This window comes from Charadrius vociferus, unplaced genomic scaffold (assembly GCF_000708025.1).
Source record: "Charadrius vociferus isolate BGI_N301 unplaced genomic scaffold, ASM70802v2 scaffold325, whole genome shotgun sequence".
Taxonomy (NCBI): Eukaryota; Metazoa; Chordata; class Aves; order Charadriiformes; family Charadriidae; genus Charadrius; species Charadrius vociferus.
In genome coordinates, this window is record NW_009648526.1 from 2,864,972 (window position 1) to 2,880,273 (window position 15,302).

The following is a 15,302-nucleotide window of genomic DNA, read 5'->3' on the forward strand; positions in this document are numbered from 1 at the left end:
TGTAAGCAAGGCATAGATTTTGCTTCTAAAATGACAGTGCTTAACTTCTGAAACACGCGAGTTAGGAGGTACGTGATAAAGGTGATGAAGGAGCTGATGATTCACAATAGCCCCCTGTGGAAGTCCTGCTGCACGGATCTGACGGGAAGTGTCAGGCCTAAAAAAAATGGCCACAGTTGTTTTACTTCTCATGAATATTTTGTGAAAATAAACTAGGATCTGAAGAGGAAGTAAACTTCATTTGGGCATTACTTTACCTTCCCAGACGGTATGTCTACACGCTGCCTTAGAGCCAAGTTTACACGAGCCTGTGCACATGAAAACATTCAATGAGGATTTTGTCATTAATAGTGTTATGGCATACCCCTCTCCTTCTTCCAGTTAATGTCAGGTGCCATAATGTGTTTCCTCGTGTCCTCTTAATGCTGAGCATCAAATTTTCTGAATTTCCAGCTATAATAAAAAAATAATACTATTACCTTCTGCGTAGTGAGCACTGACTTGAGACAAGACCCTCTTGAGAGAGGGTGAGGATATGATCAGACAGCGGTTATAACGTACTCAACAGCAAATCTGAGGGGGTAAACCTGCAAGACACTTTGGGGTCTGCTTTGGCTTTCGCTCTCACTGTGGTTTTGAAGTTTGCGTGCTCATAAACACTGGTGTAGTCTTTTCAAACTTGATATTACCCACCTTTCAAGTACTTAACTCACTTACTATGTGGAGTAGTTGCTAAGTATTTTCTCTTTCTCTTGATAAGTAACCACTACCTGTGACAGTTTGCTTACGAGGCTTTGAATAGCGAGAATAGCATTGTGCCTCGATGGGAGCAGCTGAGGTGAGTTGAAATGCCAACAGGCAATTTGCAGTCGCAACTCTTTCACCTTCCTGTTGTGTGGTAGTGAAGCCATCCTGGGATACTGCCAGACAGCACCACGCTGGGAAACGTTTTTGATGTAGTGTGAGTGAAGCTTCAGGGGCTGTTGATGGAGTCCTTCCTCTTCTCTCATGAGCTGTGCAGCAGATGTGCTGCGGCGGTGCCGGGGACAGCTCACCACCTTCTGCTCTGCCAGCGGGAAGGTGCTGCTGCTAACAGCGCTCCGGTCCTGCAAAAGGGACAGCAGGGAGAGGTTCCACAGGGCGAGAGAACCAGGAACAGGACTTGAGTGTGGACTTGCCGTGTGTTTAGGTAGTGTGTGCCTGTTGATTTGCAGTTGTTGTTTAAAAATGTGTGCCTTTAACACTGGTACTATGGCAGGTTGGAGAATCATAGCTAAGTGCTTGCCCTTGGATGTGTTTGGGAGACTCCGCCCTATGAAAGGCACCATCTTGTACTTGATCCTGGGTTGCTTTCCATACCCTTCACTGGAAAGCTTAACCGTTTGAACACAGGTGAAGTGTTAATTTGCTCCAGCTCCAATTTTTGATAAATATTTAGGCAGTGCAGCATCAGGAGGGGCTTGACTTTTCTCGATCATTTCTTAGAACCAAATGTAGTATAGATTAGGCTATACTGGTCAGCTTTTTTCCTTTAGTATGAACCTGCCAAACTTTTTAAGTGATAACATTTAAATAACATGATTTTATGCATTCTTATCTAACAATTTCTTGCTTGCTACACAAACCATAATTTAAATCATAATTTTTCTAGCCTCTGTAATTGACTCTTGTACAAATATTTGTTTTAAAGCCTGCCTGGAATACTGCATACTTCAGTGGAAGTTGTTTATCATGTGGTATAAGATTCTCATTTTCTGGGAAGAAAATGCTGAGTCTGGTTTAATATGAACAGCATGATTCATCCTACTTCGTATAATTTTGCATGCTAGGTATTTTATTTGCTTGGTGCCTGATAGTTGTTAGAGGCAAATTGCTTCAGCAGAAAAATGTTAACTTTTTTCCTCCCTTTGTTACAGCAGAGCTGCCATTTTCCAAGCAAACTGTTGTTGACCAGACTACCTGTAGTTATCAAGATGATAATCTTGCAGAGATGTTGTTCCAAGAGAGTCAAACTTCCTCTTCCTCTCTGCTTACACAAGATGTACCTTTTAAATGAACAATAAGCGTACTTTAATTGTTCCTCTTACAAAGTGACCTTTAGGAATTTTTGGTAGTAAGAGAGAAAATCAGAAAAAGCAAAGCAAGTCCTATTCTAGAAGTGCAGTTGCACTAGCATGGAGCCATTTGTCGCTGCAATGGGAATGGGTAAGAAAGGCTGCTTTTTCTTCTTATGAGGACTGGATGGTACAGGCATTGTTTAGAAAAGGAAATGCCTAGCTGGGTAAGATGACGTTTATTTTCAAAAAGAGAGGTATTGTGGTTTATCGATGCCTACCTTTGGATAAGACTGAGTGGTGTTACAGGGTGTTTCTTTCTTCTAACTGTGTGATAACTAGGGCAGGCATATGCACTCGGTGTTCTCTGTTACGCACGTACCTGATGACTGTCTGCTTCTTGACATTGTTCAGCAGAGATTTCTATTCAGGACCTTTTTTTTTAAAGTGTTGATTGGTAAACTTCTGAGTGCTACTGGAGAACTTTCACACTGAGTTTTAATAGACAAAGGTGCCAGTTTGGTGGCATAACCAACAAACGCAGCAGTAAGTAGTTTTTCTGGAACTGACAAATATGTTACTAATGTCTTGTGACCTCGATAGCAGCATCGGGGGGCAGGCACTCTGCACAAGGCGCTGTATGCACTAAGTGCTACCTACAGGCAGATAGTACGTGTACTGCAGGAGAGAAGAGTCTGTTTTGCCGTCCTGACCAGTTGTATTGCCTGACTTGTGTACCCAACTGGAATGTACGTGAAGTGAAGGGATTTTGTTAAGGATTTAAGCAATGAGTGTCAAGAGCTGAATGATTCAGCCATGGCTTAAGTTTGGTGTGGGTTTTCTCGTTGTTCTGAATCGAAGTTTTTGTTCACTTTTCCTGTGGTTTTGTTGGTTTTATTTTACTGCTTAATATATTTATCACCTAAGATGATACCAGCTGTGTTACTTGCATGTAGGAAGGAGAAATGTCTGAAAGTGTCTCTACCTTTGCGCATTGATATAATGGAAGTGAAGCTGGACCTTCACTCTTTTTATTTAAACATACTGATAGATGTATTTTATAACAATAAAAAATTGCAGTAGTTCTTTTTTCACTGATCAGTTACATAAGAAATGGAATTTGGTAAGTATGTCATCTGTTACAGTAGTGCTGTTTAAGTGTGCTGAATGCAGATGTACAAAAGCCTACTTTTATTCATGCAACTTAATTTTTGTAAATTTACTATGATGCTAACAGATTTTCTGGATTGCATATATAAAGCATAAGTGATGCAGATATCTAGCAGATTTTTTTCAAGAACCTAATTTCAAATGTCTTTCTTTTATAGGAAAAACCTCAGATAGAGGTCCATTTCCATTGTATGGTAGAGATACGGGGTTACCAGGCTGTCAAGTAAGTATAGTGATGATTGCAAGCAAATGGAATCATCTGAACTAAAATTTAGTTTAAGTTACTCAAGTGTGTCAGACTACCAAACATAATAAACAAGAATGCGTCCCACGACTTGCAGAATAAAATTTCTGGGTTCTGTGTGGTCAAATTGCCTTGCACTTACATACATCCACTTAGAGGAGATACTTTTGCTGTGTGCAAGTGTAACTGGTTCTGTGGCTCATGAGCGTGAAGTCCCATGTTTTCAGTAAAAGGGAGATTGTTACTAACCTGAACAAACTGAGCAATGTGCTTCAGTTGTGTCTGTCACATCTTTCCTACAGCTCATTGTGAAATGACTTTTCTTACCCTTTGTAGTTATTCGCCCCTCTCTCCAGGTCTGCAGACGGAATTGCAGACCGGTACTGATTGCATGTCCTGATTAGACTGTGATACTTGGATTTTTCACATATAATTTATCAAAAAATACCAGTAATTGCTGGATGTAGTTAGTTAGTTAACTGTTACTCCTAGTGGCGATCATGTGGATTTTAAAAGAAAAAGTGTTGCTAAGGTTGCAATTTTTAACAATTAGGTTATGCAGTGTAATGCTGTATTATTTTGTGGGTTTGATGATGTGTTGTTTAATTAAGAAAACTTTCTTTTTGTATCTCTAAGTCTTCATTTTAGAGTGACGATTTCTTCCATGTTACTTCTAATGAGCCACATTAAGAATACTCTGTTGATCAGTGTTTAAAAGTCTGTTCTGAATGCACAGGAAGTTTGAATGTTTAAAAAAATATAATCAGCATTTGCTTACACTCAGTATTTGTTGACAAAGATTTAAATAGCTAATACCTTATTTTTTAATTCTAAGAAATTAATTCGTTTTCTCAAAGAGGAATCTTTTTTGATTTTACAGTAAGTAGACTATTTGCTTTGAACTGATATTTTCAGGAAGATCTTTCTTCTGGAGGATAAAACTTAGCAAATGCATTTGACATCTTGGTTTTGAGTCTTTTAACTAGTAGTTTGGGAAGTGCAAACGTGCAGCACCATGTGGCAATGCAGTCCTAGCATCGCTTACCCTATTAAGAAAGGATCATTCTCACAGCCTTTACTACTCTGCAACACAGATGTGACGAACAAAGACCCATTTGTAACTGTGTGGCTGAGCTTTCAGTAACATTCTCACAAAAAGCAGGATACCTCTTTAAGTTCAAGTTATGAGCCTCACGTTATTCCCAGTCTAGACAGTAAAACGTTGTATTAATGTTATTACTATTGTTCAAATAACTCCGTATGTACTGTATTTAAATATAATAACTTAAACTTGACATTAGTTTGGAAGCAAATTAATTTCCACGTTACACTTTCATTAAGTTAATGTTCTGTATTGCGAAATGGGTTTATGTTAACTTTGCATAAAATTCTGTTTTGCTTTGCGGTAATGAGTGTAATTTCTGTTGTTTGGCTTCTCACTGAGGAAAATGCTTTTATATCTCCTAATTGTTTGTATCTAGTACCATTTAATATTAATTTTTTATGTGTAGCTATTTTAAAGCCAAAATCTTACACATATTTGTTTCTATTAACGTCACTTCAAATTCTGTTTATTCCTTTGATATGCTTCCTAATATTTCCTCTCCCACAGTTTCTTCTTTCTTAACCACTTTTAGTATATGGGAAAAATGTTATTGTAGGTGAATCTGCTTTGTTTTTATATTCAGGATAATAGAAAATGATCACAGAGTTAATTTTCAATTAAATTTTAAATCCGTTGAAATTTATGTGGTAAGTTACAGTTTGTACCTTAATTTGGTTTTATCAGTTAAATCTGACAGTGTTTGAAATCTTTTGCTAACTTGGAACACGGTGGGATTTCTGAATCTTTTTGTGGTTTTTTTTTAATATATTTTTCATAAATCCGTGGCAGTGCCTGAAGTACAGCTCTCATAGTCTACAATGTTTGAAAGCTCTCATACAGAAGAAGGTTGAAAGTGATCCTGAGAGGTCATTTTGACAATCCGAGTGAAGAATCAGCTGCATTGTCCCTGACAGATTGCTCATATAGTCAGCTCTTAAAAACCTCTAGAGATGGAGGAGACTGCATGACCATGCTGGGCTTTGTTTTCCGTTGCTTAAACATACTTACTTTTAAAAAGTTTCCCCGATGCCTTATCTAAATATCATTGTAATTACAAGACAAGAGTTAGATGCTTTAGACAGTGGACATGGAGAAGAATCTATACTCTTTTAAGTCTGTAGAAGCTGGGAATCCAGTAGATCTTATGTTTGTAGAGGCTGGAAATCCAGTAGATTTTTAAGATGATAAGGAGTCCTTAGAAAACATAAGGCATCAATGGAGTTAATTTTTACATCGGTGTGTATAGTGCAGGTATATTTTTAATTGTGGATATGTAACAGGGCTTATCACAGATTGAAATATTGGTACAAAAGCTTCGGCTCTGCTCTAGATGTTCTCCAGTAGCTTCACAGCCCGAGGGAATTCCAATGTTTTAAGTAAGTTAAAGTACCTCATCCAAGGCCTTCCATTATGGCAAAAAGAAATTTCCTGGATCTTCCTGACAATACTGTTAACTTTTGCCATGTGGTATTTGCCTTGTTCATAACAAATAGCCAGTATTTGATACCTGTTTGATTGGTGACGGTCTAAAATTTCCCGATACCTTCTTATGGTAATGCTGACCAGCTTGTCATTCCTCACCCTATGCTTTTCAGTTTACAGGTTCCATATGCAAAAGTGTATTTACTTTCTAACACATTGCTTCTACCTTCTCTAAATTTTTCAGCGCGGTTCTGAATTCCAGGCTTGCACTGCATTTGTAGATCCTTCTGGCTTATTTGCTTTGTGAATTTAGTAAATGTGGCCTTCATTTTTCATCCAAGTCGCTAATTAAGAGGTGGAATGATGCCCAAAACAGATGCCTGCAAAGTTGCAGTTAATACATGCACCCAGTGTTGATAGTGAACTCCTAGCTACTGTTTTTTTAAACAGCTGCTCTCTGTATTCAGCAGTAGTTTTACTTGTCCTTGGTTCCTTAGTTCACCTGTGAAATGTGAAAGTAGTAAAAGCTTTATTAAAACACCTCTTACGCTGTCTGAGAAGGAGGGGAGATCGGTTTTACATAGTTTATTCCAGCTGAATCCATATCACTTATTCGTTATCTTCTGGCATTTGCAATCCATTTCTTCCAGTATTCTTCCAAAAAATGGAATTTAAATTGTTGAGGAATTACAAGCCACTGCTTTTGTTCGTCCCTGAAACAAACCAACCAACCCCACTCCTTTTCAGTCACCGCGCTCTCTCTGAACCGTGAGTTTTCAAAGACAGTGGCTAAGGTTTCTGGAATTGCAAGAATGGCAAGAGCCAGTCTTCCGAGTATCTTAGTGGGTACAGATGAATTGAAAATACCAAACTTCTCCACATACTGTGTAACCTGTTCTTCTCTTACCAAAGTTCTTTCCATATGTCATTGCTGTCAATGGTATTAGTAGCCTGGTGTGGCGCGTTGTAATTTTTACTTCTATTAAGTTTACAGAGGGCTGGAATGATGTGTGATGCGTTGTAATTTTTACTTCCTATTAAGTTTACAGAGGGCTGGAATGAACATTTTCAAGACTGCTGTAAACCGAAATGCTTCAGCCCCTTACTGTCACATCTCGCCTGCTACTGAAAACAATCTAAGCACTGATTCGGATGGACTGTTAGCTACCTACAGGCTTTGTATTTAAGCTGTAGGAGTTTGATTGATTTTCAATGTAGCTTAAAAATCTAAGCAACTTCAGGTGCAGAAATGTGATTCAGATATAACATGTAGTCACAAGAATGTAAATATGGCTAATACATGAATGTTTTGCCAAACAAGTGCATACTTACAGGTTTTACTTCCATCAGGTGTTTTAAGGAAGCCAAAAAGGAGCATCCTAGAGTATAGCACTTTGTGCTGGGCCCGTTCGTGCCCGTTCGTATCGAATAAGGTAGTTGTGTTTGTCTTAAGCTGTGTTTTTTAGGTGGTTTTGTGTTCATAAGTTTCATGGTGTGTTTGTGGACTACATTAAAACCTTTGCTCATCTAGGCCTTTGCAATCAAGCTCTGATTTGGCTTTATTTGTTGTTTACTGCGTATTCTTTCTCCTTCTGACAGGTCTTCACTACCTTTCCAACTCTTACTGCCTTTTTTTCTCTCCCATGTTTCATAGAGTATATATGCTCTCCGTGGGTGGGGAGGGTGACGAATGGAGGCTTATGCAGAGCTGGTTTAGATGAACGTCCAGAACTTTTACCTGGACAAAGAATTCACAGCTTTTAGAAGAAATGCAAAACCTATATTTTGCTGTCGGAATGCAATGCAATGCTACATGGCTTGACACGAGGTCTTTATTTCTGTCTTCGAATTGGAGGAGTGGGGTGGTTTATGATTTTGTGGGGAATTCCACTATTCCTCTTGGCTGTGTAATTAATTGCAGGTTTGGGAAGGGCATCTTTTCACAAATCTTAAATCGGATATAGATTAAGCTTTCAGAAAACTTCTTGTAATAAAAAGGGTTTTCTTTACATGTCTCATTTAATACTGAAAACTGTAGCTTATGTAAAAGAAAGGAGATTAGACTTCAAATATTGAATGCGTGACTCCCATTTCCAATGTCATCAAAAAAGTACCCAGCTGTCACTGCACATTGCTTTGACAGGTCTGAGCTCAAAGAAAGGCAGGAATCTGCACTGTTTTCAAAGTGAAATGGAGATAAATGTGCAATACATGTGTAGCTGTTAGTCTAATTCTTCTAATTGTTTCTGCGGGTCTTTACAGAAGCTGACTTTCTCCCTGTGAGCCTGTAAGTGCCCCGGCTAATTGGCAGAGAGAGGGGATGCAGTGCCCGGTCCCATGTGCCTGGCAAGGTCTCTCTCCCCACTGCCGGCACTAGGCTGAAGAGGGTACACTATTTGTGATTATCCCCTTAATGTTCTGTTTTAATTCTAAACAATCATGCATGAAAAATTGACTTCTTTTTTTTTTTTTTGACATGTGGAGATATCACATTTACCCTCCCTCCATAATAATTTCAAGACCGCGTACTATCCCACATGCGAGAGAGGAAATGGAATTGAGTGCTAAATGTAATGGATATTAGACAAGAACTAGAGAGGCATTCACCAGTTTTTGTTTAAAGTGTAACCTTTCTATACACAAATGTATCTTAATTTACTGTATTTTTCAAACTCTCTCTATGATGATGGGATATTTTAAATGTTATAAAACCCATTTATAAAAAAGTTTAATTGATGGTAAATCTGTAGAATACATGAATGCTGGAAGGACCTATGGATTATATTTATTAAACACATTTCACTTAGTCTATGTAAAAGTATATATATATAATACTGCATAAAATATACACTACTCTATATAGTGCATGATATATATATACACATATGCTACTATATATTTCATGCAGTATGAAATATGTAGTATTACAGACCATAATTTATATGATACTCTGTGTACTATATATATTTTATGTAGTAGTGGCAGATGGATTTTTAACTCATTTCTGCCGGTATTATTATAAGTTTTGTGCCTATTGGTAATAAATAAGGCTGCTTCAGAGTCTTTATTTTTTGGATGAAGAAAAAAAATCTGGTAGAAGGCTCGTCCATCTGTGTCTGTGTTTCCAGTAGTATTGCTACACCATTTCCCCTTCACTAGCGATCAGCTCTGCTGTTGCTGTGAAGCTAATGTGAGGTGACTCATTTAGCAGCATATTATTGCATCATTGCAACATGATGTAAGGCACATCAAGCATTATTAAATTAGCCAGGATTTTGCAGTATGACAGTAACATTTTATGCACATTAGCACCATACTTAGTGCTTCTTATGGGAATATACTTCAAGTAAACATATTAAGATGTAATTTCAGACAACTTTCAGGATTTACCAATTTCTTCTTTATCAAGAGAAAAATATATATGCCTCACTGGAATATTAAGACAGATGTAGCGGCCTTTCGCATATTCAGAGCATGTTTTATGCTTCTTAAATTACTTTAAATATATGCTGTTACTTGGGTAGTACCTTGGAGAAGAAATTAGCTGACTTCTCACTGATTTTTACAGTATGTTGGAACAAACTCATCCATCTATCTTCCATCTTTGCTATGATTCAACATGGAAACATTCCCCTCATCTGGATGCCAGTCAGAGAAGGCTAGAATTGTATATGCCTGACTTACTTGTGCTGAAAAATACTACAGAATTTATTACAACATAGGTATTGAGCAACTGGAATTCACGCTGTTGGCTTTTTAGCGAAGATGTGACCGACCTTTGCTTATTGACTTAAGAAAAAGCTTCTTCACAATTTAATGTGGAACTTTAAAGGTTTGCATCTTGTTGTCTGCAAATGTATTTAAGGTAATTGACAAGCATGAAAAACTACTTATTAGCTGCTACATCCCTCACAGACTAGAAAGTTTGTTTTATTTTTGTGCAAAAAAAAATTAAGTCGCTTCTTAGCAGACACTATAAGAACTTTGAAATAATCCCCAAAAATGCCTTTAGCACCAATTTCTTGGGCAATTTAACAGATGATCACTTTGGCGACAGAAATGTTTGCAAGTGTTGTTTTGCCTTTGCCTAGTCAGTAATTTGCCTCTTTCAAATTTAAAAAGACTTTAAAGCAGTTTGAGCAGTATTCAAATTGAAAGAACAATCCTGCAGTGCTGGGGAGAGTGGTGTCTGGGAGCACACTCTCTCCAACAGCTATCTCGCACGTTGAAGATGTGTAATAAGAGTAGAACTCCAGGAATTTGAGTTGTCTAGGGAGAATGTAAAAGCTTGCTCATATTGTACAAAGGCAAAAATGGCAACTTTTTTGTGTTACTGGAGAGGAATACGCAAGCAAGAGTGAAAACAGGTATCCATGGTAGGATGTAGATACCAGCTTGCCACATAGAAAAAAAAAATAAATGATAGAACTGAATAGCACCAACTTGAGAGTATTTGTAATATCTTCATAAACTATATAATTGTAAGATGTGTATACAGTATAATGGAGAACATTAACTGATTTTATTTTTTTAGTAAAGCATCAGATAACACTAGACAGCTGGAAGAATCAGCATACAGACAAAAATGTGAATGTTAGGAGGTAAGAGTGTATAAAAATGTATGTGGGAAGCAGAAATGAGATTTACTGACAAAAATGGAAAAGCAAAGATCACTATGAAAAATGTAATTTGAAATATATGTTTTGTAAGAACAAAAAACTTGGAAGTGGCAAGAGTGAAAGAAATGAGTGATTGTGAATAGTGAGATAGAGTAGTGTTTTAGTGCTATCTGGCAGCTGAGATGTTACTTAAAATGTGTGAGTCGAAAAAGAAAAACGTATTTGTAGCACATCGCATTTTAAACTATGGTGGTTCTTTAAATGTGTATGAAAGCTTCCAAACAAGTCTTGTGATCTGCTGGCATAGCCCCCGAATAGCAGCATGGCAGCATGTCTCTGCAGTTGCTTCTAGGGATGCTTTGCTAAGTTTTTAACAATTCATTACGTAAATACAAGGGCCATTGTACTAGACTGCTCCTAACGTGCTTTGCTGTGGCATCGTATGTCAAAGAGTAGTGAGCACTAGACATCTTGCTGGAAGATGATAGAAGTAATGGAGAACTGTGCAGAACAAATATATTTGGTGTTTCTTTGTAGGGTCAGTGAGTACTTCGTAGTTTCTTCTTGGGTAACCTGAGATATGTCTGCAGTTTGCACACGCAAGCCCTCTCGCACACGTTCAGAGTTCCACAGTTTTCATTTCTTCCTCTAGGAATTCTGTTCATATCCTGAAACTTTTTTTTATTGCTTGTCTTTAAGACTTCTATTCCTGCTTGGCTTCCTTGAGAGAAATAATTAGACAGTTATTCTGTGTTGAGGATGTGCCATCTGCTTCTATGATATTGTAGTGTTATTGAAAAGATTAAAAAAAAAAAAGGGGGGGGAGCCAATGAAAGAGTTTAAATTAATAGAAATATGTAAATAGCTTGTCTCGGGAATGATTGGAAATAGGCATATTTAGACCACACCTAGGTGGCAGACAGTAGAGGAAGATATATTGTCAAAAGGGGTGGTAGAGTGTGGATAATTCTCTCTGGAGAATGTTAGGCTAAACCTTGTAGCTAGTGTGTCTCGGAGCTCTTCCCTTCAGGCTTTTTTTTTTTTTTTTGTAATTAAACTGCCAGGTTTTGAAATTAGATCTTTTAAAAAATAGTAATAAAAAGTACATATATATATATAGAATATACACTTCAATGTAATTTTGTGTAGTAAGGAAAATATGCACACTTTAAACATTATAATTATTAAAAAGCATAGGTGCTATAGAGGGCCAACTATGCCAATAAAAGATGTCAGATTACGTCAGCTATGGACCCACATGGGTGGGGGTTTTTGGTTTGGTTTTTAACTAATATATCTATTTAACAGCAACAAGCAAGCTCTTCCTGCTCACTGCTGGCAGTCTCTTTGAAGATGCTTTAGACGGACCCTTCCAATGAGGCAGAAAAATACATGCTATTCTGAACCTTTTTTGTCTGTGGCGTCTCGGAAGAGACTACAAGCAGTGGCACCAGTTGCTTGTCTTCCTTCCTCACATAGTTTTAGAAACAGTATAGAGATCTTAATGTCTATTTAAATCCAAGTAATACTGAGGTATGGAAGTAGAAAAAATTGTAAAGCTTGTACGTGTGTGGGGTTTTTAATACCAATATAACTTTAAAACTGACAAACTGATTTTATTTTGTAAATTTTCTCTTTTTAATCTCCTTTCCCTGACACCTTTGATATCAGGTGTCTCCCCAAAGCAGATTTTTACAGCTGAGCTATCAATCTCTAGGAAAGGCGGCTTCTGAAGGAAAGGCTGACACAATGTTAACTGAAGCAGTGACTCTGGATTCTGCCAGCTGATACCATCTTAAAAGGTCGGGATGAGGAGAGGGATATATCGTTTAAGGGCAGATGGAATGTCCAAATTTGAGTTTATTTTGCTTCATTTTACTTCTCAAGTAAAATCAAGCAATATTAACTTTCTCTTGATTATGATTTATTAGAAGTGAATTACTTATTGTGCTCTTGGGAGAATATCTCCTGTCTCTCAGCAGATAAGGAGACCGCAGAACCTTTTTAGAAAGTAAAAATGCACTGGGCATGGGCTAGATTTCTTTTTCCAGAGCTGGAGGTGACTACCTGAAGTTAATCAGGGAAGACATCCCCCCCGGAATGGAGCGGGTAGCAGGTGTTAGGAATTAGTTATAGTTGGGGGAGGGATGCTATTTATACAAGGGGAACAGTTCTGCAAGGAATCATTTTGAATGTTTTAAGCAGACAAACTGTTACTTGTCTTTGCCCTTCTCTTTCTCACACGATTTAGGATTGGCAAATTTTCTTGCCTCCTTTTAATTTTTGTGTTTGATCGTATTTAAGGTGATGAATATCCTGTAAATCAATATATGTAGTATCTTACATGTTGTTGCATAAGGAAGTAAAAAGCATCTTGCACCGTAGAGTGCAGATACAATTTCTTTGGCCAATTACTGTTTGTCTCCAGCTAATCTTACTGCCTCAGAGCTCGGTGCTTCTGAATAATGAATTTATGGTGTGTTTGGAGGATGTGGAAAAAATGAGCTCAGTTCTCTTCTCCCAGCCATACCTGTCTGTCTGAATGAGCTGGATCGCCCTTTGGATTTTCTTGAAGCGTTTATTCCTTTTGTCTCTAACTACTATAGTATATTGAGCCCCCGTTTATCTCCCTTTCTTACTTCACAGGGAGATAAAGTCTCTTCCCAAACTTTGCAGAGATCACTGCTCTCAAGATGAATGCAGGCCCTGAGAAGAATTGGGAAGGGAGAGATAAGAGGGCTGGAAGCAGCCTGTTACTTTGGTTTGCTGCCTGGGATGGGCCAGGAGAGACTGTAGCTTGAGCAGGCGGGGGGTGGAAAGCAGCACGAGGCAGATTTGCCATTTTCCTTCCTCCTCCATGGAACTAAACCATGTGACTTGCATTGGTTTCAGTTGTGTTGTGGAGCGCTTTTCAAGATGCTAGCGCTCCTGATGGCACAGATTTCTTAAGAGCAGGGAGAGAAGGATATCATTTATTTGTAGCCTAAGATATTTGCTGGGCTTGTCTACCCATTTACTAGCACCCTAGTATTGGACTGAGCTTTCGCTTGACCGTGTGTGAAAACATGCAGGTCCTCCATGTTAAGCCCAAACAATTATTTGGTTGCTACGTTAATGATAGTTTTTGAACCCTCATTATGTTACGCATTTTCTGACTTGGTGCTGAAAGTGAGTAAGATTTTTCTCTTGGTTGTGCGGGAGAGGAGATGCACAGCTTCCATACCATATACGTGAAACATTCTACTAATGGTCTGAAATCTTTTGAAATCATTTTGCTGAAGATGCAGAGGGAGAAACAGATGCAAGGATAGTTTGAGCTTTATAATATCCTTTATAGTCTGACTTCTGTAAATAAGATTCAGCATAAAATCTTTTATTATAATGTTGACTTCTCGTGCTCGTATCTTGTAATCATAGAGAAAGCAGGAAGGCTGGTACCGAAAAATTAAAAAGTAGATGAATAACCCCTCAGCTGCTTCTCTTCTGACATTCTGCAGTTCTCCACAAACCTCCTGCTTTTGTATAATCACAGTAAGGAAGCTGTTCAAATTACTGTTTTCATAATGTAGCGAAAAGATTCAAAGGCAAAGGGAGGGGAGCCTGACCTGTAATCACAATGCTTAGTAATGCCTTCCTAGAATTCAGTCAGCAACGCAAAAATACCTTGCCGGGGGGGATGAGCGAAGACAAGCTGAGCCAGCATAACCCCGGGGATTGGACACCAACATCAGCAGGGTGCCGCTTTTAGAAGCCTAAGACAGAATTTGTAGCCTTGCCAATATGCGGTATCAGTGCAGGGAAGCTGCTAGTGCGAGAGGGGAGGAAGGGACTCATTCAAAATATCTGTATTAATCGGGTGCTTTAAAGCCATTTAGATGCAGAAGGAATACAAAATGTTTCCTTCCCTTCGCATTTAGTCTTTACTCCTCCCGCTGCTTAAAAAAAAAGCGTATCTGGAATTCTGAATAAACTTCTTCCTTCTCCCTCCTCTGTCCCTGTGCTCAGTCTCCGTGTATTTTTACATAAACAGAATTATCCATAGTAGCAGATTCTGCCTAGGTCTACACATTGAATAAGCAGCTCATGGTGATCTGGAAAAGCTTTGGTGTACAAAGAGAATATATCGATACCTTGATATTTTTCAGCGTTAACATTAATTGGGAAGACAGTAAAACGAAATGTCTGTTATTTTGTTTATGATGTTGCATCACTTCAGTATTTAGTACCCTAGGTAGCTGGTTTTTACTCCAGTGAGCTAGATTAGCCTGATTACACTGGCAGGATGCAGTTGATGGATGACTGTCATTATCTTCTCAAACCTGCATGATACTTTAGGTATAGGAGATGATAATTAAATTTTCAAGAGACTACATTGAGATTATAAGATCTGAGTATTTTTTTAAAATGAGGAATATGTTTGCAATTATCAGCATGTTGTTAGAGGATCCTCTCCTGAGATGTTTTATTAGCAACTCCTGATTTCCTTTAAATTGATCAAGGAAAAATGCTCAAGTTATCATATAACACTTTAGATGTTGTTTTGGTTTTTTAATTCTGGTATGTTCCTCCTCCTGAAACAGACCAAAAATGTATCTGATCAAATCTATCGGTAATGGCTTGAAGATGTACAGGTTAGCACAATATATTTAATGAAACCTTGTTTGAGACAAAACACTAGAGAGGATCAT

At 38.1% G+C, this 15,302-nt stretch overlaps 1 protein-coding gene across 1 annotated transcript in view; it reads left to right on the plus strand.

Moving 5' to 3' along the window:
• TCF12 (transcription factor 12) overlaps positions 1–15,302 on the plus strand; it is a 168,248-nt gene that overhangs the window by 92,119 nt on the left and 60,827 nt on the right. Inside the window, exon 4 of the mRNA XM_009885736.1 lies at positions 3,383–3,447. Coding sequence (XP_009884038.1) covers positions 3,383–3,447 — 65 coding nt within the window. The remainder of the gene's footprint in view (positions 1–3,382; positions 3,448–15,302) is intronic.